Source organism: Anas platyrhynchos, chromosome 10 (genome assembly GCF_047663525.1).
Source record: "Anas platyrhynchos isolate ZD024472 breed Pekin duck chromosome 10, IASCAAS_PekinDuck_T2T, whole genome shotgun sequence".
NCBI classification, from domain to species: domain Eukaryota; kingdom Metazoa; phylum Chordata; class Aves; order Anseriformes; family Anatidae; genus Anas; species Anas platyrhynchos.
Genome location: NC_092596.1, coordinates 2,493,021 through 2,518,005, shown reverse-complemented (window position 1 = coordinate 2,518,005; position 24,985 = coordinate 2,493,021). Strand labels below are relative to the sequence as shown.

Genomic DNA, 24,985 nt, shown 5'->3' with positions numbered 1-24,985 from the left:
GAGCAGATAGAGCATAATTAAAAAAAAAAAAAAAAAAAGAGCTCTTTCACTTTATGGAGACAGTGAACAGGCCTGCAAATGGCACCGTCTGTTCCCTGTCTGCCTGGGTTCACCTCGTCACCTCGCACCCGTCAGCCTCAGCTTCAGTCTCATTCCCATTGAGCTGTGAGGCATATTTCAGTCTCAAAACCTCTTTGGAGAGTGGGCAGGTTTAACACTGAAGTAGTTAAAAATCCCCAAGTCACTTAGGTTTCCTCAGATCTGACATCGGTTACCCTCAGGGTAGGCTTACTCAGGTCATTGGAGCTTCCTCTGAATCCTGTTTGACTTTGAGATGGTCATGACTCCTTGGGACCATGCGAATTCCCCGCAGAGCTGGAACTGCTGCAACAGGGGGGGGTTCTGGTGCTTTCAGTGGAGCCTGTATGTAAATACAATAATTGTGTAAATGAATAAACAACAGGAAAATTCAACATTTCTTCAGTTTCTTGAAGCCTGCCATGCCTTTTGCTCTGATATGAGCCTTGTGTAGTTCCCAGTGATGAACCTCCTAAAACAAACAGCTGAGATTAGTGTTATTTATAGATAACCACAGAGATCATTCATTCATCTCAAGCTGTTTATTTCTGGGCAGCCCAGTGAAACTGATGAAATTGCCAGTTGTCTGAAATGCTTCTGCCAGTTGTTTGAATGAACAGTATTGATTATAGTTACGGCACTATTCATCTCGTACTGGCACACATACAATACATGTATTATAAAAATGTTGTGTCTGTTGACAGCTGGGTTATGAAATGGTACACTGAATTATCCTTATACACCTTATACATCCTTATACACAATGTATACATAGTCTTTCCTTAGTCCTAATTCAAGAATATTAAAAGTAACTTAAAGGAGAAGAGAATGGAATAGCAGACTCTGAAAAATATTATAATGGCTTCATTAGAAATGATCAGTTAATAAATTTATGTTGAAAAGAGATGAAATGGTGAAACTGCAGTGTCTGCTAACTGGACTAAATAGTCTTCTGCTGTGGGGACGGAGAAATTGCTATTTTACTAACTTACTAAAGGATTTCTTAGAAGATGCAGACAAAAAAAAAGACCATTTCAGTCTACTCTATTACCACAGTTTTGGTTTTCTGGCTTCAGAGCAAGTACCTTCATCTTTCTTGGTTTTTATATTAAAAAAAAAAAGTGATGCAGTGATTGTCTTTGCCCACACTTACCGTCCAAAGTTTTTCATCCTTCATTCTGTCGCTTAGCTAATGGTGTGTATCCCAGTTGCCTGGGTGTTCCATCACATCCTCCTTTTGCTGAAGGAGGGATTCGCTGCTGAAGCTGAGCAGATGGCCCCTCCATGCATCTTCTGTCCCCTCCCTGGAACAATCTGTTGTTCTAACTCAGTGCTAAGCAAACCCCAAAAGTTGAAAGAAAAGTCTCTCCCTCATTTTATGGGATGTGGTCTTTCAATGATGCATTGCTCTGTATTTTCAATGATTCATCTTTTGAAAAACTATGGTCATTAAATAAAGATTAGATTTTAAGTACTTTAAAATATGTGCTTTAAAATTTCAATGGTCTTGCTTTGTAGTAATGAGTGCTCAAAAACAGATTAAACTGCCCAGAGCATTTTTTTTATTTTACTAATTTTTATTTGATTCCATCTGAAATAATATCATCGCCTGTAGTTGTCCCGAATTTAGACTAGTGCAACTGACCTTCCCTGAGCAGACCTTCCCTATATTTAGCTGTGTTAATTGGTGCTTTGAACATAACTTGAGTGGTACACGTGGTATGGTGACAGGTGTGACTGCAGGATGCCTGGGTGTGTGTTTTTAACATATATTTGAAATTGTAGCAAATTTCTTAAATTGCTGCATTTAAGGATTCATAAAATATGTAAATCCAGCCTCACACCTGGAGCAGACTGACTTACTATGTGCGGTTAAAGTGGATGGAAGCTGATTTACATCAACATTATTCTTAAAATGGTATTTAGTAGTTAGTTTTTTTGGGCAATATAATGGATAGAAATATTTACTAATTTGTGTGTTGGTCAGTTCCAAAGGATCATATTCTTCAGTTTGCCTTACCTATGATAGTTTTCAAATGGAATATTTTTTAACTTTAATTGCAATTTTCCACAGTGTAAACTACTAAAAATCAGTTTCTTTCTCTTGATCATTTTTCCTTTTACTTCGTACTCTGAGATTTTCCTTACTAATATGTAATACATGTGTAACAATGAAAAAGCTTCATTTGAGCATCTCTTGCTATTGGTGCTTCAGATCCTAGCAAGATCCATCTGCTTCTTTCTGCTTTCTGCTTTCTTTCATTTCTGCTGTAATCACATTAATTGATGGTGAGTTATTTTTTTAAAATTCCTCAAATTTCTCAAAAAATTTAGTTTCCCATTATGAGACATGATATTTATATGCTCATTTATATGCTCATTTATTCTGCTAACTCAACAAAAATGTTGAGTTAGCAGAATAAATATTCTATTTGTTTGTGGGAGAACAGCTCCCCCCACCACCACCCTGTGCCATCAGCACACACAGTGAGAGATGGAGTCTTCCAATAATTTGTGGAGTGCAACAGCTGGTGAGATACAGTAGGAAGGATAAAACAGTAGCTTCTGCACTTGCCAAAATTTAGGGGTCTCTTCAGCTGTGAATGACTCCACTTAATTGTTATCGAAGCCTCCCCTGCTGAAATTATGCATCAGAGCAGCACAAGCTGAACACTTGTGAAGACTGAACCTGCTCCTGCTGCTCATGAACCAGATACACTGTAAATGCAAACAGTAGGTGCTCCCCTTATCTCTAATTAAAGCACGGATGTAAGTTTGACTATTCAGTTGACTATTTCAGTTGAAAAGCAGGTATTTTTGCTTGGTATGTATTCTCAACAGCCTTGCTTTTCTAGTTTCCTCAGTGGTGGAAAGGACAGTCTGATAGGGAAATCTTTAGTGGTGAGTCTCTCCTCTCTCTCTTTCTCTCTCTAAAAAAAAAAAAAAAAAAAAAAAAAAGAGAGAGAAAATAAAACTGGGATGCTTTATGCCATTACTTCAGAGTACAGAGGAGAATTTCTTGGAAATCACAAGGAATTTCCTGCTATTTTTTCTTTCTTCTGCGGAGCTGCAATGTGATTGATTTTGTCCTGCTTGCCTTTGTCTGGCTGTCCAGTGCACAAGCCTGCAAGCACAAATATTACTAACTTTGCCCACATGACAGTTTTCATGAAAACTGAGCAGAGCTGCCTCTGTAAGTTAAGCATGTGTGTAAGCACATGGAGAATCAAGTCTCCTAAGTGTAGGGCCACAAGCCCCAGTGCGTAATTCTTTCTCTTTCTAATGCCTATGCTGGTACCGATAATTTATTTTAAAAATACAAGGTCATTTGTGGTAATAAGGATTATATGTGGTGGCCACCTGTACTCTTAAGAAAGCAAAGGCAGAGGATGAGATAGGGAAGGGCAATATTGTCATTTGCAAGGATGCATATATACGGCTTGTAGCTTGTAGGATGCATATATATGGTTTGTAGTCTTTATGCATGATATTCTTCAATATTCTGTGCACATCTTCATATACACATTAACAGTTCAGCTGTATGAAGTGCTGCTTGGATGCCCTAATCTACGCCCGTGCTTTGATCTTTATTAGTCGCAGTACCCATTGTGAGCAGCCTCCACTGTCACCTTCCGTCAGAAGTCAGGCAGATCCCAGCTCCTGGGGTTTTGTCCTGTCAGACAGGGTGAGTATGTGGGCTTGCTTATCAATAAGTGGCTGTTTCTCAGAGACACTGATGTAATTCTTGGTCAGAAGCCCAAGCTCTTCACCAAGTCTTTCCAGGGTCATCTGTTCGAGGATCTTTTTTCTAAGCTTAGGCAGCAATTTAACTTTTTGAACAAAGAAACCCCGACTGTGCAATTTTTGAGGAAGAATCCTATCTTCTGAATCATATTTCCTTGTGTGGTTGATTTTCCTTTTTTTTTACGTTTATTTTTTTTCTTTTTGGATTTTACTTCTTTGGTTTTGTTGTTTTTTAATTTTCCACTGAAAAATGCTGTCTGAATGAAAGACATCTCTCCTATTTTTACAGACATCAGCTTGTATCAGGGACAAAATTTTAGACTATACATTCAGTGACATTGTAGTGTAATATTACTGTAATCAGTAATATTTCTTAATAAGCTACACATGATATGACTGCTTGATTCATGAGAAAAGTCTCACAAAAATGAGTTAAGTTATATGGTGTGGGATAATACTCACTCGTTCCCCCCATATAACCCAAACCTGACATTCAGAAATAAATCTTTTAGGAGAATAATTTAATTATCTTGCATTTCCCACATCATTGAGTGTAAATAACCAAACATGCTTTGGATTCTCTCCCTTTTTGGGAAGTTTGACTGCACTCTGTAGATATAAGAGTTTTAGAAGTAAACTTCAGAATATGGTTTGTCAGAAGACTATAGCTCTGTACAGCGTTATTCGTTTCACTTATTTGCTTGACCCATCACATCTGTTCTGCTTAGCTGAAGAAAATGTGAAGACAATCATAAAAATATCAGACACTGTACTCATTTACATTTGCTTGATTGTTCCTTTTGGTAAGAGAAAATATTTTTATTGTGTGAGTTCAGTGGTTTCTCTTTATTCCCTAAAATTATACTTCATGATATATTTTTATTCAAAGTTAATTTTGTGATAACAGGACACTTTTTATTTGAGAATAGTTTGGATCTGGGGGCTGGGAGGGGGAAGGAGAGGGCCAAGTACATAAATGGAAGCCACAGCTTAGAAGAGGATCCAGCATCAAGAGAGTTATGTTGCACTTCTTTCAAAGATGTGAAATTTTGTTAAGTGCTCCCCGCTAGGGCACAACCTTAGTGTTTTTGCTGGTGCTGTTTTGAAAAATTTTTGTTGCATCGTGAGTAGATTTCCTGGAAAGGAAGCTTTCTTTCCGAAAACCAGAAAGTAAATCATACTCATTCCATTTTGCACTAATATGTAGTGTATATCCATATATTCATGGTTAGTGAATTATTCTGCTTCTGGCAATCTCGCTTTCTGTTCCTGTAGTTCCATATAGTTCCCATAACAAAATAAGAGGATGGATTAAGAGTATTTCTGACTCCTCTAAAGAGGAAGCTCCTGTCAGCTGGCCACTACCTGAAGCCATGTAGAACACATAAATTTTGAAATGATTAAAATTTTTTTTGCAAATAATTTCTTCCTTTTTTATTTTCTAATTTATTTGCACATGTAGCAGCAATTTCTGATGTTGCAGGATTGCATCTCTGTGTTAGTTCTATCACTTTTTGCCTTCATTTTTATACAGTAGCAAGGAAGAGAGGAAGATCTGTTTATAAAAGCATGCTGTTAAATCCATAAAAATTCTTGAGAGATCTGGGTTGAATGCAGAAAACTACCTTGAAAATGATCCTTAAAAAATGACTTTGTAACCAATCAAGGATGGAACAAATACATTAAAGAGGATAAGAAAAAGAAGCTGGAATAGCACGAATTTACTACTTGAACAATAAGCACTTCCAATACAGTAACTCAAATCCTGGTTGCTTTCCTTTGCAGGATGGATTAAATAGGATTTCGTTTAGGACCAGTTGCACTGAGCTATAGAAAAATGGAGAGTCAGGCAGGGTTGTTTTGTGCATGTGTTGTTGTTTTTTAATGCTTTTGATGCTTACAAAATATTGGCATTTTCTGTCCTTGGAGCTCAACATTTGGTTTGATTGAGATTCTGTAGGCCACACAACTTTCTGAAATACTGGATTGGCTGTGTTTAATTACAACCATTGACAACCTAACTGTGTTTGCATTTCTGCAAGTTTTTGTAAACTTTTCCTAGTTTAGTGGAAAACTTACAAAGGTCAGTAACTTGCCATACATCCATACAGTAATTTCAGGGTTCAAAACCATTCTGCTAACCAGAAAGGAAGTTACAAGTGTATTGCTATGATAAGGAAGATTATAAACAAATCTGGAATATTTTTAAATAATTCATGATTACTTACCGCAGATCAACAGAGAATTTAGCCCCAAAGACAAAGAACGGCGTAACAGAGAGACTTGATGCCCGTTTTTCTGTTATAGGTGAGCTCTGTAGACCAGGAGGTAAGAAACAATGTCTGGGCTTCTTCAGGAAGCTTGGAGGGGCTGATGAATACATCAGTCCTTTCTGTGCTGCTCCACTGGAGGATTTGAATCTTTGTGTCTTCAGTGTATTAGATCATTGTAAGAATGTCATTCTGTTGTTATCAAATTCATTTTCCTCATGCAAGTTTCTGTATTATTTTTGTTATAGGAAGGTATTGTCTTGCTGATAACATTGCCAGTGGGAAGGAGGGCCTGGATTAGCTCACGTAAATGAAAAATATACAGAGACAATCAGAGTACAAACAAGTCTTCTGTGCCTATAACTGACGTTTCTGGGAAAATGGAGTCTCTTGCGCCTTCTATTATAGTCTGGAGAGTCACTTCACTTAGTCCATTAATCTATCTGAGAAGCTATACTACCTGAGTTCACCAAATAAATCTATTCGAAGGCCTACAAAATTTTTAAAGTCCAAAAGTAATCTGTCAATGGGCTGCTTTAAAAGAATTGACACCATCGATCTGCTTGAAAATCAGACTAGGAAAATTCAGTAACAATAGCCTAGCAGTGCCTTCACACTGTGTATTAGTTTAAGCAAATACAAAGACATTCTCATAGTAATTCCTGTTGTCTGCTGTTTTGATAAGCAGTATAGAATTACATCAGGTGTATATATGTTTGGGGAGAAAGAAAGAGAGAAATCTCCTGTTTTAGGCTATGTTTGTGATGAGCTGCTTTTTGTTGGATGATGTGAATGCTTCCCTTGATGACTGTTATACTTGTTTTAACAAAAGAAAAATATTTATTCTAATTTTAAAATGCAATTGGCACTGATTTGCAAGTTAAAACTGGGAGTCATTAATCTCTAAGACCTGGAAGATATTGTTAATTAGTGTAATGCATTTATATTTGGTAGGACAGGGGTACATTTTCACCGAGTTCTTGATACAGTTCCTCCAGTGGTTATGCCTGTGCCAGCTGGGAATGAGAGCTTCCCTACCTACAGAACCAGTCTATGCCACCCAGAACTGGCAGTGTTTCTCCCCAGTTTATCTCTTGGTAAGATCGCTCCCATCCTTTGCACAGTTTTATTCAATGACACAGGTGGTGCTGCAGACAAGGGATAACCAGCAACAGGGACAAGCCTTCAAGGTGGCAATGGCCTGCTATAAAGAACTCATCCTACAGCTTGCCACACATCAACAACTCTACCATCATGCAAGAACTTTTCTTAAGACAGGGAAGTTTATTGTCATCTGTCATCCAAACTACTATAGTTAAACTGTTTGGTGGTGGTAGATTGGCTATAGGAACTACAGTCTTAGAGGTACACACTGCTATTTCCGTGCCATTTCCCAAAGCGCTGAACTGATCTGGGTATTGCTGGATTTGCACAGTTGTGTTGGAGACACTGGTGAGATTCATATGCATGTTCCTCGGCTGAGCAATACCCCCTAACGGGGCAATTTCCTTATGGTGCCACAAGGAGTGATTAAGTGCTGTGGAAAATCCACTGCAGTGGCTTATTGAGGGAGGCATCCACAGCTCTTTTGAAATTAATACTTGTTTTCTGCCATAAGGATTAGTACCTTTGTTCCATGACCAGAAAAGACTTGAATAGCATTGAGAGTTCTTTGCTGTTTTGGACTTTTCAGTTTTCCTCTCTCTACTGGGTTTACAGTGTTTTTGCGGGATTGTTGAAATTTGTTGATGTTACTAATACAAGAAAGGTATTATCAGATTTAATGATTGTTGTGAAAAGCCAGAGAAGAGCACTTTTTAGATACTTCTAATAAATGCTGCAATCACAAAGGGATTTAGAGTAAGGTTACTGATGCATCCATGAGGATGGAGCACCTCTGTGAACCAAGAGGGCTGAGGAATGAGTTGGAAAATATGTCTGATATAGATGATTGAAGAGTTGAAAATATACTTATTTCAATAGCAACAAAGTTGCTTGAATGTATATCTTATACACATGCAAAAAAATGTTATACAGAAGTTGGCCTATGTTTGAAATACAGTACACATGATTAAATCTGGTCATGTACAAAGGAGCTCAGAATGTGAAAACACTAAGTTTGCAGTGAGCAGATTGGTTAGCTGAACATTTGAAACAACAAATACGCAGCACACACGTTCTCTGTTTTCAGTTAAAAGAACTGCCGGGTACTGCAGATGTTGTTTGAAGTAAAGCTTAAAAATAAATATATTTTTTTAAAAGGGGGGAGCAACGAAGATGCTTTAGCACATAAAGCTGTAAAATTTCTCTTTGAGCCACTTTAGACTTTATATAAGCGGGCATCAGTAGTTCAGGCTTTGGAAGCCTCTTGGTTAGGAATATGTGGATACAAAGCAGTTACTGTATCCCACTGATGTTAACTCTACAAAAAAGTTGGAGATAGAGAGGTGGGAGAACTGGCAGTTCTCTGAAGTCACAGATTGGCAGGTGCATTTCTGCTAGCAGAGATTTTAGTAGGTGACTGTAGAGAAGAGACTAGTCAAACCTGGAAAAGCCATGATGTAAGTCGACTAAATCATGCAAATACCCCTAATACAGCTAGACTGCAATACAGAACTGAAAGGGGACCTCTTACCAGTTGAATCCTACCTCTTGGGTCCACAGCTCCCACTCAGTCTTGTGCGCATACTTCAGTGTGTGCCTCTTCACAGAAACACTTAGGTATGTGCCATTCATGCACACAGCTTTGGGATCCAGGACACTTAGCAAAATCTTGCTGCTATCAGTGAAGCAGCTCTGTGCGTGCAGAGTAAGTTTGACCAGGCTGAAGTTCTTCAGCTGTTGGCGGTTCTGCAGAAATTCAAGTGCTGCCCCATCCTAGTGTCTCATAAAACACTAGATTTCTGATGAGGACTTCTGCGACCTCCTGAGTAGGACAAAAGGGCTGCTAGTCTGGCTTTGGTACGAGGCATGTTGCTCTTCTCTGTAAAGAGAAGATAGGAGGATTCCTACTCCTGACCACAGTAAAGCAGTGGAGTTGCACCAGGTTAGCATTTTACTATGCTGCTGGCTGACAGCAGGGTTTGAATCAGTATTTAAAGCTACAGCAATCTGTCCAAACCCTCCAAGATTAACAAATAATTTCAAACATGGTCTGTTGTCTCACTTGGCCACTTTCTCCTCTGAAAGGGCAGAACTCGATTAAGAATTAACACGTGGCAATGTGACTTTTCTTTCACACTCAGGCTTTTGCTGTATCATTTCTATCAATTTTGGCTTTCACATTATTCAGCTGTGCACCAGACAACTCTTTTGTTATGTGCCAATTAACCCAGCTTGATAAATAGTGGTTATGCCTAATTTACACAATAATATTCTTGTTGTTCCCTGTAAATAAGGCACTGACTTAGCTGAGGGTACTGATCTGTGAATTATTGTCAGATGTGATCATGAAGATACAGGGGGCTGGTAACAAAGCCTCTTTAGACAGCAAGGCAGATAGATGTGATACAGAATATAATAAAATGGGGGAAGTGGAGGTGTTTTTAATTTTTTAGAGGATATTGGGATTTAGTTTTTGTGGTCCTGTAGTTTGCTCTTTCAGTGTACTGAATGGGCCTCACAGTGCTAGTCCACCGCTCGCTGAAGTTGTTGGGACATTTTCCAGTGGTGGGGACTTGGACTGGACTTGGACTGCTCCCTAAGGAGCATCTTCAAATGATTTTCCTGGCTGCAGAAGCCAGGTTTTCACAGTTCTTTCCCCTTTTTTGCGTTAGCTGATGTGAAGTCTCTCAGACCAGTAAGCTGACAACTGAAGGACACGAGGAGCAGGTGAGAATTGCTTAGCCCCATGAAGCTTGAGTAAACAACAGGAGGAAATGCAGTAACCTGAAATCTAACCCATTCATCCAAGATGCACATATAGAGACAGTGCTTGCTGGAATAGTATTGCAGAGCCTTCAAGAAAGTATTAGGGACTGTTGCTTTGGGTAAAGTGCGCTGTCAGTCAGCCAGTACCATGCTCAGCATCCATAGAGCCAACTGGAAACTGTCCAGAGCTGGAGGCTGCACAGCTGCTGTGCTGGCAGTCACATCCCCTTTCCCCTTGGACAGCCTTAATCCAGGCCTTTACCTCATGGTGAATTTTCCCCAGTTCATTGATTCCAGGTGTGTTTTCTGTTTTGTCTCTTCTATCTCATATTCCATAATATATCCCCACAGGCCTATAAGTGGTACCACCTCAGCAGACTCAGCTCATCTTTCATCATGCTGCCAGAGTCTTGTTTTGATATATTGCCTTTCACCACAGTGGCCCAGAATGAAGTCAGCTTCTCAAATCACATAGAGGAGGATCTGCTGAACAAGCATACATTTAATAATATGTCTGTCTTTCTACTTCCTCTGTGCTGGGATGTTCCAATAAAATGAGTAAGAAATCCCTTTAGAATATCAAAGTGCTGTAGCTATCTGGCCACTGATTTGCAGATCTGATTGCCTTTAACTATTAGTACGTTGTGGTGTTCAGTTTAATGTTCAGCATAACAACCCCAGTCTGCAAAATGCTGCCATTTCTTGATAGGTGTGTGGGTTTTTTTTTTCCTTCATGCCACAAAATGCTTGCTTCTTTCTTGCCTGCTGTGTAAAGTATTGATGAGATATATACGATACACATCATGTCTGAAAATGATGATGATAGATGATGACTAGGATATTCCCTGGTGTACCAGATTATGTGGAATTCACATTAAAAATGCTTTTTATGGCATGTCTTTTTCTTCCAAAGCACTGTGCTTAATGTCTTGCAGAACTCTTGTTACTTTGAAAAAAATTATAGAAACATTCATGTTTTTATGTTGAACTATCAAATGTTACTATGTGTTTATTAGAATATGCATATTAGTAGAGTATATTGGCTGTTTATAAGTAAATTGCTGCTAAATTTCTTGGTGTTTTATAACTGAATGACTTTTGAAACAACTTTTTTCATGTTTTTCCTCTCACCAACATTCTTAGAAAAATTGCTTCAGAAAATGCTAGAAATAGTTACAATCCAAAGTAATTAGACTGGCGTAACATACTAATGTAAAATAAAAAGCATCTTAAATGGTAAAACAAATAGAAAACAGTTATTTAACTCAAGTGCATGGTATGTACTAGCGTTGTGTGCACAATGTCCATGTTTCTGCAGGGAATGGTCATGATGCATGAGATGGAGTTTAAGATGTGAAGTACACAATTTACCATTGTTTACTGTGAATATATTTAGACTCTCCTGGGGAAAACTGGAAGGTCCTCTGACTCCCTCCCACAGGTATTAGCTTATCTTCTACATTTCAGGGAGAATGGAGAGTGTGGTTTTCTCAAAAGGCAAAAGCTCAGTGAACTGCTTTATATCCATATGGTAAGGCTGTAACTCTCCTTGAAGTTAAGGCCAGTGCCCAAACTATAAACATCCAGGGACATAAAGCTGGCTATCAGGAGCAGTGTTGGCTTTGCGCATAGTGCTGTTGTTGGCAAGGCATGGTTGTCCTGGAGAAACTGAGCAGAAACATCTCTTCATCAAATACTGCATATTTGAAAGTCATGCAGATACCCAGTGCCTTTCCATTTCTCTCCAACAGTGAGTTTAACCACTTAGAAAGAGAAACCTCTTGCTGCACCTCCTCCTAATACTTCCGTTGGTGTCAGAACCAACATGGGCAGTAAGGGGAAGAGCTCATGAATAACAAATCCACAGCATTTATATCTGAGCTTTGCAGCAGTGTTACAAAACATTTCTAAAAGCCTTTTATTTTAAACTGCATGGTATGTAATTGATGTCTTCCCCTTCAAAACTTAAAGGAAACCTTGTGAGCAGCTTGTGGAGGTGGTGGGATTGGGATGGAAAGGGGACTGTTAACAGTATAGTACTGGAACAGGCTGCCCAGAGAAGTTGTGGATGCCTCATCCCTGGAGGTGTTCAAGAGCTGGTTGGATGATGCTCTGGGCCACTTGATCTAGTGAGCGGCATCCCTGCCCATGGCAGGAAGTTGGAACGAGATGGTATTTAAGGTCCTTTCCAACCCAAGCCGTTCTATGATTCTGTGATTCTATAAGAACCATCCATTGCCTGGATGTGTTTGAAAATAAAAAATATATCTGTAATGTTGCAGTGGCTGATCTGAGAGTTTGAACTCCATCTTGTAAAGGTACAAGCAAGACAATGTAGTATTCTGATTAGCACATATTTAAGTATAGTCCTCGAAAACTTAATATGTTTTTTTTTAAATCATGCTCCAAGAAGTTCGTTGATTTGTATGGCATGTCATATCTCCTCTCACCTTTAATCCATTTTAAGCTTTAAACCACCTATTATGGTTCCCTCAAGCTCCAATAGATTATCCTTCAAACTGAGCCATGCTAATCTGTTTAATATTCTTTCAAAAGATATATTCTTATACAACTCTGGATCCTGGGAATTTTAAAAGATCAGTGTGTGGTATTGATTCTGGTTAAACAATGTTTTCGGAATTGGACCTACTAATAAAGGGCTGACACTTTTCCTGCACACTGGATGAGTTGACTCCCATGTTTCTTCCACCATCAGAAATGTGTTGTAAACATGGAAATTCTGAATATAATGTGTTTTTTTTCTTTTTCTTTAAGAAAAAATGAAACATTTATGATAATTTAGTGGGTTTGCAAGACAAGATACTCATTCTGTGCTTGAGTTTAATCAAGGTGCTACATAAGTTTTGTTTTGTTTTTTAGCTTTGTGGCCAGTAACCTGAAAGCAGAAGTTGTGTAATGCCTCAGATTCTACATAATCTTAGTCTTGGAAGCAGCATGGGAGCCAAACAGTAAGCGTATAGGTAATAGCAGCAAAAGTTCATTGCGTGTCCTAAGCCACTCAGGTCATCTGTGTATATTCTCTGAATAGAAGAATACCTTTTACAAAGCTAAGCACATCTTTCTCAGGAAAGTCAAAGTGGTGTTTAGTGTGACTTTCTGTCCATCTTACCATTTGGTGCTCACAGATGTCATTGTTAATGACATTTAAAGTATGCTAGCTGTTTTTTTAATTACCAATATTTTATTTGCATATATGTCAGTTTGGCAGTTTAGGGACAGAGGGGGTCAGGGTTTACCTCTACCTGAGTAAAATTATGCTAATGGCTGAAGTACATCAGACCTAAATGAACTTGCTTCTGAGTGCTTTCTGAAAGTAGGCCTTTCATCAGCCTTCGTGTCCAGAAGGATTTGACCTTAGATACACATTTCTTTCTTAAGAGCAGTTGTGCAAGGCTCAACTGGCACCTCTTGCCATGATGGTGTGCATGAGAATCAGCACTGTTAGTGCTCGTACTAGCACTGTTATAGCCTAAGTGGCCTATTTTTATTGTTGCAAACTGGTATTTTTCATACACTCGTAAAATTCATGCGAATGTTTCAATCAGTGTGAAGAGGAGATCCAGCATGCAGCAAATTCATGTACATTGTTAGTTTTATTTGGCTATAGTAGGATATATAAAGGCCAAAATGCATAAAATTTAATGAATGGAGTCATGTAGGTCATAAATTAATAGGCATACTGAAAGACACCAAGGTTATGGAAATGTATTTGTACAACACCCAGCACCCAGGAGGTGTGATTGTGATCAAAGCGATCATGAAAAGTGGATAATAAATAAAGGCTGTTACCTAATAGTGTGTAATGGGGTTGTGATGGGATGACAAAAGTGATCTTGAATAGCATCTTGACCAGAGAGTATTTGGGGGTGCTTGTATCTGGACATTCATTTTAGATTGCTTTCTAGTAAAGGGCTTGTAAAATATGAATTGATTAATCCTTATGCCTTTCATTTGCAATTTAATAAGTCCTTCACTCCCTCTTCACCCAGTGCCTGAATATGCTGTTTTTATCTTATTGGCTCTTCTAAAAAGAAGTACAAACCAAAGGAAGTGTCTTTGTATGAAGAAGGAACTAGACAGAGCAAGTTGAGCAGTGTTTTATCAAAAGAATGGGATAAAACGAACTTCAGTGATACCACTGAGAAAAATGTTTGTTGCCATAAATGAAGTAACAATAGTAAATTATAATTTTGTTTTGCTTTCTGCTGTGAGGTTTCTTTGTTTTTGCAGAGCATTTTTTATTTGTAATGGCACATTCTGTATTAAGTAGAATGAGAACTGATGTTATGGTCAATATCTCAGTAGGATTTGGATCCAATTCTCAGCTGTAACTTCATTGGTTCACTCCCAGCCATGAATATTCACTGTTAACTATCTCAGAAATGGATGTTTTCATAAATGCTTTTTTTTTTCAGCTGAGTTTTAAACAATTCATGGAATCTTTTCTTCTTGACAGCGTTCAGAGTCTTAAGAATTTAATGTGAAAACTGATTTTATTGGCAACAGATAATTGTATTTCATTTTAATTTTCATTTTAAATACAGTGACTTTGTCTTTAAAGCAAGTTCTCAAGGCTGATCGCCTGGAGCATCCTAAAGTAGCTCCTTCTGCATTCGTGGGCACTGCTGTGCTGATCTCCTTGGGGCTCAAAATAGAGAGAGGGTGCTTATTCATTCAGGGTATTAAATGAAAGAAGTAGAGGCATTGTCAGTCTCTCTAAGAGCTGTGTGAAGTGGAATTAATGATAACTCTCATATTGTTATAGCAAGGAAGTCGTAAGATGGAGACTCTAAATAGAAAATAGCCAGGACTCTGTGATACACTGTGTATTATTCCAATATAAAGTCCCCTTAGTCCATTGGCAGAGGATGTCAGTGAGAATTGTGTGGAATCCAAGACAGTTGGCAGAGGAAAGTGGAGGGAATAAAATTATTTCACAGCTGAGGGAAATGCACAGTACAAAACTGAGGAAATGGTATGAGCAACACACAAAAATGTCAGTTGTCATTGTACTCCTGCAGAGAGTTTCAGCCCAAAGAACTGCTTAGTTATCAAGAAAGCAGACCTTACAGTGCCCCTTTGATGTAGGTTAATTATGTCAGACCCATTTTACAAGATACTGATGTGAACAAGATGGAAATTACTTGTCCATATAAACAGTGATGAAGAGGGAATAATGTCTAAAATACTGTAACCTCCAGCCCCTGACTACAAAACTTCCAGGCTCCTGCTCCCATGGTCAGAAATGTGACAATTATGAGGGTCACGTGTAACATAAAGTCCATTGTCAAAGACATCATCTGGTGGAAATGGCATATTAAGCTCCATCCATTAACATACATGTATTTCTTTTGTTGGCTTTATGTGTCTTTTCTCTAAACAAGCAAAATCCAAACCTTCTTGTAAATGTCCCTAGTAATGTTTCAATTTTTTATAGTGAGAACTGGAATTAGAAATAAATAAATAAAATAATAGGTGTCAGAGAATATTTGACATTAGCTTGCAGGCAACAGATAGTAGGGATGTCAGAGCCTATACAACATTGCTGTGTCAGCGATATTCACGGTCACTAAAAGGTAGAAAAAATAAATACAGATAGAAAGCAAAAAATAAATTTAAAGAAGATGCAAATCATCTAATAACTTGTATGAGATGGGGCATCTTTTGAGATTCTGGCCTGGAGCATTCCTGGGGACTGAGTGAAAAAAATCACATCTGGTTAGTCTTAATCTGGTTAAATTTCTGTGGCAGGGCTGATTTGACTGAAGAAAGGATGGATCTGCTAGTAAAACAACCGAAGTCAGGGGTTCAGTGAGTTACACTGAGGTTTAGGAAGGTTCAGCTACTATTCCATAGAGAAGCAAGGATTTTTATTTAATTGTTTTTGGTTTGGTTTATGTTTTGCTTTTGTTGTTCTTGTGTGTTTTTTATCATTGTTTGTGGGTTTTGTTGTTTTATTATTATTTTAACAAATCACTGTTATTTAAAAAAAATAAAGTGATCATTATGGCTCAGAGTGTTTCCTTTCCTTGGCAAAAAACAATTCAATCCCTCATGACCTGGAAGTTCCTTATCTTCTCTTTACATGCTTGAGAATTCCCAGGCTTCTGTCATATACCCCTGCCTCTGCTGAAAAAAATACTATGTGGCAGCTAACTTACTCTGAGGACAAGCCCAGAGTTACGTCTCCATTTAAAAAGTTGTATCTGTCTTGCATCTAATGCCAAAATAATGGCTTATTATGGTCCACCATTAGGACCAAAAGGGGTCCACCGTTAGAATAAAAGCTACTTGGGACCTTTCTCCCTTACTTACACAGGTTACAATTTTTTCGGATCAGGCAATAAAGAAACTTGGTTGTGTGCTGTCCTTGGAAACAGTATCAAAAAAAAGAGCTGTGAGTAAGAACAGTATCTTAAAGATATATCTCAGAAAAAAAAATAAAATTACTGTTTTTATGGAATGAATGGTTACATCAGGATTTGTCCAAATCATTTCTTTAATTGCCAAAATATGTGTTTGACCATCTGCATTTTTTTAGGAGGGAAAAACAAACATAAATCAACTGTGATGAATTAAGGAAAAATACCATAATTCTTACTCTAAAATGAGGGTTGTCCTGTTGTCAATAGAAGATAGTTTATATAAAGAGCTTGATGCTAAGGTTTAGTTACCTAAAACTAAATTTACCTAAAATTAAGTTTTGTTTTCTTTTTTAATTTTTGTTTACAGATTCGTGGTGTTAGAATGGTAATGTAATTAAAATAAGTGTAATGATGTGTTTGGTTTTTGGAAACCAAGGAGCAGTATGGCCATGGCTTTGTGGATGTTCAGCATGTTGATCTGACCACATGAGATTGGGTCACAGAGTAAACAAAAGATATAATGCTACAAAGTCATAGGAAAATTGTGAGTTCAAAAATGCAAGTGAACATTGAGGACCAAGATAATTGGTCTTTTATCTTCCCCTTATAAAAACAAAGGTTTATTTGCCTTTTAAATGGACCAGTAAAATTGCATTGGCACACTACAGTGCATGCAGATTAGATAGTCAAGAAGAAATAAGGTATAAAGAAAGAAGCATAGAAGCTTAAGAGATGAAGATATTAAAAACTAATACAAGATAGATAGCCTGTAAAATGTTAAAGATCTGCAGTGAATACAAACCTGAATCAGAATATAATACTGGGCAGGAGTCTATGCTTGTTGGAAGATATTGTTGGTGATCCTCTCCTCTCACCTGCACTGGGATGCCCCTTGTTGGGATATTTCCTGGAATACACTGACTTACTCTTTTCTTCTTTCTCCACAGTAAGAATCTGCACAAAAGCTGGTAAACTAGGCCATTAATAAATACATAAAAGAAGTCTAATCTGTAAGGTACTGACTCAGTATATGTGAGGACACTCAGCTCTTGCTAGCCACTTCAGTGGTTATTCCCATGGAATTAGAGAGTTTTTATGTCATTGAAATGATTTGGAGACTGCTAGCCTTTCTAAAGTAGTCCTTATTTTTCTCTTTTTTTCTTTTTTTTTTTTACCTGTAAGTTAGTGCTTTTTTTTTTTGTTTGTTTGTTATTTCAGTGGATAATCTTTATGGTAGCTTTTCTACTTTATATTCTGCTGGTATATGGTTTAACAAAATGCTTTTTGAACCTGTGTATTTAATTCCTTGGTCATGCCTCTGGGAATACATTCTAGCTGTATTATAACTTCTTTTATATCTTTTCTCCACTGTGGTTGAGAACTTCTTCAAACTTTTCTTTCAGAAACCAGTATTTCTTATTCCCTTTCCATGCCCTATCTGCATCTGTTTTCTATATGCCAGTTGTTATTTGCTGCTGGTATCCACTTCTGGTCATGTCCTTTTACAATATCTTAAACACTTAAATAAGTTCTTTAGTAACCTTTCTATTTTTGCATCTGGACCTCCAGGAAGAAAATGAAATTTTCACAACTGAGTACCAATTTGAGGTGCTGCTTGACGAACCTGATCTCCTTCTATGACAAAATGACACGCTGGGTGGACGAGGGAAAGGCTGTGGATGTGGTCTACCTTGACTTCAGCAAGGCATTTGACACTGTCTCCCGCAACATTCTCCTCAAGAAACTGGCTGCTCTTGACTTGGACTAGTGCACGCTTCATTGGGTTAGAAACTGGCTGGATAGCCGGGCCCAAAGAGTTGTGGTGAATGGAGTCAAGTCCAGTTGGAGGCCAGTCACTAGTGGTGTCCCCCAGGGCTCAGTGCTGGGGCCGGTCCTCTTTAATATCTTCATCAATGATCTGGACGAGGGCATTGAGTGCACCCTCAGTAAGTTTGCAGATGACACCAAGCTATGCACATGTGTCGATCTGCTCAAGGGCAGGAAGGCTCTGCAGGAGGATCTGGATAGGCTGCACCGATGGGCTGAGGTCAACTGCATGAAGTTCAACAAGGCCAAGTGCCGGTCCTGCACCTGGGGCGCAATAACCCCAAGCAGAGCTACAGGCTGGGAGATGAGTGGTTGGAGAGCTGCCTGGCAGAGAAGGACCTGGGAGTGATGGTTGATAGTCGGCTGAATATGAGCCAGCAGTGTGCTCAGGTGGCCAAGAAGGCCAACGGCATCCTGGCTTGTATCAGAAACAGTGTGACCAGCAGGGCTAAGGAGGTGATCGTCCCCCTGTACTCAGCTCTGGTGAGGCCGCACCTCGAGTACTGTGTTCAGTTTTGGGCCCCTCGCTACAAGAAGGACATGGAGGTGCTTGAGCGGGTCCAGAGAAGGGCAACGAAGCTGGTGAGGGGCCTGGAGAACAAGTCCTACAAGGAGCGGCTGAGGGAGCTGGGCTTGTTCAGCCTGGAGAAGAGGAGGCTCAGGGGCGACCTTATTGCTCTCTACAGATACCTCAAAGGAGGCTGTAGTGAGGTGGGGGTTGGCCTGTTCTCCCACGTGCCTGGTGACAGGACGAGGGGGAATGGGCTTAAGTTGCGCCAGGGGAGTTTTAGGTTAGATGTTAGGAAGAACTTCTTTACTGAAAGGGTTGTTAGGCATTGGAACAGGCTGCCCAGGGAAGTGGTGGAGTCACCATCCCTGGAAGTCTTTAAAAGACGTTTAGATGTAGAGCTTAGGGATATGGTTTAGTGGGGACTGTTTGTGTTAGGTCAGAGGTTGGACTCGATGATCTTGAGGTCTCTTCCAACCTAGAAATTCTGTGATTCTGATTCTGTGATTCTGTAATGAGCTAATATGGTGGTGAAACCTTTTCAAAATTACTTTAACAGGCTTTGGTGATTCTGAATAGCATTTATGTTAGGAAATGTTTCATGATGGTACTTGCAGAAGTATCTATGCTGTATATTTCTGTGTAGAAGTTATGTCTACTTTACCAGTAACAACTTCCCCTTGCTTTCTGCAAAGTACACAGTGTTTTGGCAAAAGTGGTTAATGGGGCTAGTTGGAAATTGGTGCAAAATCCAGCTCTTGACAAGTGGAATTGTTGATGCTGAGTGGCCATTTTTCTTGGAAACTTGTTTTTCATTACAAATGGGACCTGCTTATCCCAGTGCAGAAAGGTTTTGATGTAAAGTGCTGCTGTGCTGTAGTGTGCTTCATCTGTGTGGTGATCACCATCCTTACTATAGAGCTGAACCTCTGCATCCTACCCGTGAGGTTTCTTCAGTGTCTCTGATGCAGTCTCTCCACAGGAAGAACCCAGGGCCACAAGAAATTTGTTCTGTTCCTACAGAATTGAACAACAAAAAACTCATTCTCCCTGCAACTTCCACAAAGTTGACTACATTTCTAAATTGAAGTACTTTCATTTTTGCCCAAAATGGTCATTATTCAGATCTCTATAAAGTCTGGGAAATGCAGTGTTTCTCCAGATAAGTACACATGAAACAAAACACCTCTGGCTGAGTTTTGTGTCCTGACACTAGATGAGTTCCTCAGGTCACCAGCATGGTTAAACACTAAAAACCTCCAGGTTAAACAGTATCAATGTCTGTCACGCGAAGCAACAATAGGTATTCTTTATATTGGTAAGCCATACACCTTCCAAATTGCTTCTGAACATTTTAGTACTCTATTAAGAAGTCACCGTAATTTCTCATTGAAAAAGACCTAACCCAGGTTTCTTACAGGGATTTCAGAGTGATGGACTGTAAAGAAATGAAACAGTGAGGTTGCTTTGAGTCAAATCTGAATCAGAGTGGGATGCCGGGGAAAACTGCATCTTAATGTTTTGATATTTAGGCAGACTTGACATTTGTTGTGTAACTGCTAACAGAGCTCTCAAGGTGCTACTCAAGGGAGGGAAGGTATTTTACAGATAGGCAATGTAATCCAGTGTTTGTTTCTTAAGGAATGTGGAAAGATTAGCGGATTATAACAATGTAGCACCACAATTTGAATTAAAAATATACTCAGACCAGTTTAATTGTGACAGAAAGTTTGTACAACTCACAGGTACACTGAAATTAATATATAATATCTCACAAATTCATTCCATCTACTGCATCATACAAAACAACTTCAGGATTGCTTAGAGGGCTTACTTCAAATATACTTCAAAAAATTGTTTGCATTCATTTTATTTCACATTTTAACCCCTCTGTCTGTTTTTGTTAGTCTGTTCACAGTTTTCCAGAGGCGTTTATGCCATCTTTGGATTCTATGACCAGATGTCAATGAACACACTAACGTCATTCTGTGGAGCCCTTCACACTTCCTTCGTCACACCCAGCTTCCCAACAGATGCAGACGTGCAGTTTGTCATCCAGATGCGGCCAGCATTAAAAGGAGCCATCTTGAGTCTCTTGACCCATTATAAGTGGGAAAAGTTTGTGTACCTCTATGACACTGAACGGGGTAAGCACCATTGCTTTAAGTGCCTTTGCTATTTTATAACTTGCCACAAAGTACTACCAGAATCATTATGTGAAGCCCACCCCAAGTTGCTTCTGTATGCAGGTTGCAAATGCTGATTGTCCTAGAAATTTATTCTGAGGGAACAAAAATGATAGGATAGATGAAAAGAAGGTATTGTCATATTACTTCCCATTTGTAAAGACCTTATGTTAGGTGTGTAAGCATTCAATTTGGAATAAATGGTTTCAATGGAACTGCAGACTCAACTCTTGCCAGGGTTTCTGAGTCCTTGCAAGATGAATAAAGTCGGCACTATGAAAAAGGCTGTTAAACAAGACCTTCCACTGTGTGTGACATTGCAAATCCCTCAACACTTTGCATAAATGTGTGTTTCTCCTGCCACTGGACAAAGACAGTCAATGCTAAGATACACTATTCAAATGTCCAGGCATCAATGACAGCCTAAGAATATAATGCATAATATGCTTTATGGCTCTGCTGGAGAAAAGATGTTCTAGATATGTCACATGGATATTCAGAGGTGAATTTAGATTCATGATGAGAGTGACCAGAGATATATTTTACAAAATGAAAATATAATAAAACCAGTGTTTCCATGCTTAAGCCAATTGCTGACTAATTGATGCATCAAAGGTAGCAAATCCTGTCAAAGGGAGATCTGTGCATCAGAAGCCATTTACTGTGAAGAATCTTGCATGTTTCTGAGGAGTAGCTGTTGCCAGCTGCTCTGAATATACTGACTTTGCAGAGCTACAGTTTTTACCTGCATAGCAATTTTTGCATCAGGTAGATATACTGCTGTCTTTCTTACCCATTTTATGATTAACAACTCCAAGACCTTCAAAGGAGTCTGGAGAGAGCCAGATAAGCTCTGATTTCGTTCCCAGCTCCCATTACAAACTTCTGATGACCTGGGCTACTACGTATTGGTAAACATCAAGTCTTCAGTGGATCAGCTTTTCACACTGAAGATTAATAGCATTGCCCAAAAAAGTATATAGTATATGTTCAAAATAATGTATAAAGTACCTGATAAAAGTTGAATGCTTGCTCAGCATTTTTTGAGTGATTTGGAGATGCTGAGTATTGCTAACTTTGAAAAGCACTAGCTATGAGGTCAGGTAGGAAAGTATGGAAAATCTTAGAGTGCCATTAGTTTTTAAAACTTTTAAAACCACTATCCAGGCATCTTATTTTGTGATTTAGTCCACTTTTAAATGAAAGCTCCTGTGACTATGACAGTTATCTGAGTAAGGAAGGTTTATGTCATTTGATGTTATTTGTGGCTAGTATTCATGTTATGCTAACCATATGTTATGTCAGGCATTCAGACTAAGTCTACCAGAATGGGGAATCTGAATTAGAGAACAGCGTAAGTGACTCTAGGATTATAACATGTAGCTTAGGGTTAGAAGGTAAAAGACCTGTGTCTTCAGGAGGGAAGAGGCATCAGTACATACACATAGCTTGATGATGGTCTTTGAGTTGTTTCTTATATGTGTGTGTTTTGAGATACACTTACCACATCTTATCTTTCCTTACTTTACATATATGCTCACTGCTGTTGCTTGATAAAATATTTGCCTTCACTAAAACAGGAACAAAACTGAACAATTAATTATGTTACTGTACATTTATTTGGGTTATAAAACAAACTGGTAGCAGTTTTATCAGAACTATAATTGCTGTGCTTTTCCAAAATTAAAATAAATTAAGAAGATACATATAGGAGGGAGCAAAGCATTAGACGCTGAGAAATAGACATTATATTCTTTTGATGGCAGTAATGAGGAATGACCACACCTGAAACATTTGGCAATCTCAGTAGCCTGACTGATCTCTTTGATAGGCCTTCAAATACAAAAAACATCCCAAGAACTTCTACAATAATAATGGTGAATGACTTTTTGTATCAGATAGCAAATAAGGCTGTATATATTCCTTATGCTGAGATACCACTGGAAACGAAAACACTAGAGCTGTTCCAATTTTTAATAATTCATGTCTTAGATACTTAACTGCTTTGGGGCACAAGCACTGTAGAGAGGTGTTAAACAATTCACTTTCCATTCCTAAAGTGAACTATCATTATTTTGCCGGCTTTCTAGGAAGATTATTGTCATCTCACTGGTTTGTTCTGAGAATCTGAGAATTTTCAGAACATGACACTGCTCTTTCTTATGTTGAATATTAGGTAAGGAGTAAATTGTTCTTGCGAGTAGTTTTACAAGGTTCTGCTAAAGTAAAACACTACAATGTATTAAACATTACATTTACTATTGATAAATACCACAACATATTGCAGGTGCCATACAAAACTGAATAAGGCTTATTGTGGTTTTATCAAGCTTACTGAACTATTTCAATTAAAGCTTAGGAGAATGGAGAATCATCTTCTTTATAAAACTGCTCTCCTTAAGCAGTGCTTTTTTCCTTCTTCGCTGTCAAACAATATAATCATATGGTTTCCCCCTCCGTGACAGTAGGCACAATACTCTGACGTTTGGCTTTTGCAATGAAGACAAAAGACAAATCTCAAACAATAGAATAAAGTTAAGATCTACAATTATATGGAGAGGTGGTGAAGCTTTTAATCTGGTGAGTTAGTGTGTAAGTGTCGTATATGTTTATAATTGTAAGTACTTTATTTTCTGTTGCTATGAGATGACTGAGTGTTGCAGATTGTGCTCTCAAATGCATATTTATGTGCAGGTGCAAAATAAAGTTTCTTAAAAACAGGAACTTTGTTGCTAAAGTGCACAGAAAGAAGTATAAAGTGTGAGATTTATGAATTCCAGCAGCAAGACTTATGTCTTATTGCTTATTTCAGCTGTTGGACTTACACTTCTGTAAAGAAACTGAAATTTAAGAGAAATATCAAATTGTATGTTCTTCTACTACCAGCAGAAAAAAAATAAATTATACTTTGCAGAGAGTAATGATGCATTAGGAAAAGATTGTTAAGGGAAGAAAGGACATTAAGCAGTGCTTAGAGGATATAGTCATACGTTCATTCCATGCCACATGCTTTAGTTCATGTGAAAGGGAAAGGCAGGGCTGTTTTCTGTTTGTATTAACTCAAATCAGTAAGTTGACACTGTTGGTTGCTGTGATGCATGCAAAATATCTGATTAATTATATGGTGCTAACTGCCTCAGTAGGCATCTCTGCAGTAGAACTAAGACTAATTAAGATTATGTCAGGATGAAATGAGATCGGGTTACATGCAGAAATCCATTAAGAATTTGGATATCACTTGTCAGGAAAGTCACCTTTTGTATCTCATGCTTAGGATTATATTTCACCAAAAAAAAAAAAAGTTTATTTCCAGTCTTCAGGTCTGTTTCTCCTCTGGCTTTGTGTTACTGTAAGTCAGATATTATTCTGCTGAAGCCAGTGGACTGGAGTAACTCTGGTACAAATGTGCGGAGAGGTAGGCTTGTGGGTTTCATAGTCTTATTAATATTGTGTGAAAGTGAAGCACTTCTCTTCATTTAATTATAAAATTGGTGTGTTAGATTGCAGTACTGAAGCTTTTGTTTATTTAAATTTCCATATTTTTCTTAACTAACATTTCAGTTATTCAGTTATTTTTGTCAGAGAAACACTGTTTTGTGCAGATTGTTCACTCCCCATTTGTCAGCACAACACAGGCATTTTGTCTTAAGTTATTTTGATTTATCATATCTACTGTGCACAAAGACACTGATTTATGTCATGCAGATCATTTAAACAAAATAGCATCAAGTGATTCCTGCAATGTGCGTCAAGTTTTCTTCCTCTTCCTTTGGATCATAGTAGTCATCCTAAAACATCAGCCTTGTATGGCCGGAAAGGGGCTTTCTTTATGTTTGTATAATGACAACTTACACAGTGGAACCTCAGTCCAGACAGATATGCACATAGGCTTTATGGTATTGCAACCACATACTTCTAGAGACTTAGAAGTATTAAATTCTTCTGTCATTTAGTTTTCATTCAGTTTGTCAGTGGGTATCTAAGGATACTGAAGATCAGGAAGAAAAGTATTTGGTAAATAGGATTATCATTGTCTAATAAATATTTTTTAATGGGTTGACATTGGCAAGGTGAATGGTGAGGCACAATAGCGTGTGTCTAAAGCTCTAGGTTATG

The 24,985-nt window shown here is 38.3% G+C and overlaps 1 protein-coding gene across 7 annotated transcripts in view; it reads left to right on the top strand.

Moving 5' to 3' along the window:
- Positions 1 to 24,985, top strand: part of GRIA3 (glutamate ionotropic receptor AMPA type subunit 3) — a 151,143-nt gene that overhangs the window by 16,812 nt on the left and 109,346 nt on the right. For all 7 annotated transcript variants that reach the window (XR_011811650.1, XM_072042897.1, XM_027465322.3 and 4 more), the window contains one exon: positions 20,591 to 20,830. Coding sequence is in view for 6 of the 7 variants with exons in the window: in XM_072042897.1 (XP_071898998.1) it covers positions 20,591 to 20,830 (240 nt within the window). In the remaining variant the exon portion in view is untranslated. The remainder of the gene's footprint in view (positions 1 to 20,590; positions 20,831 to 24,985) is intronic.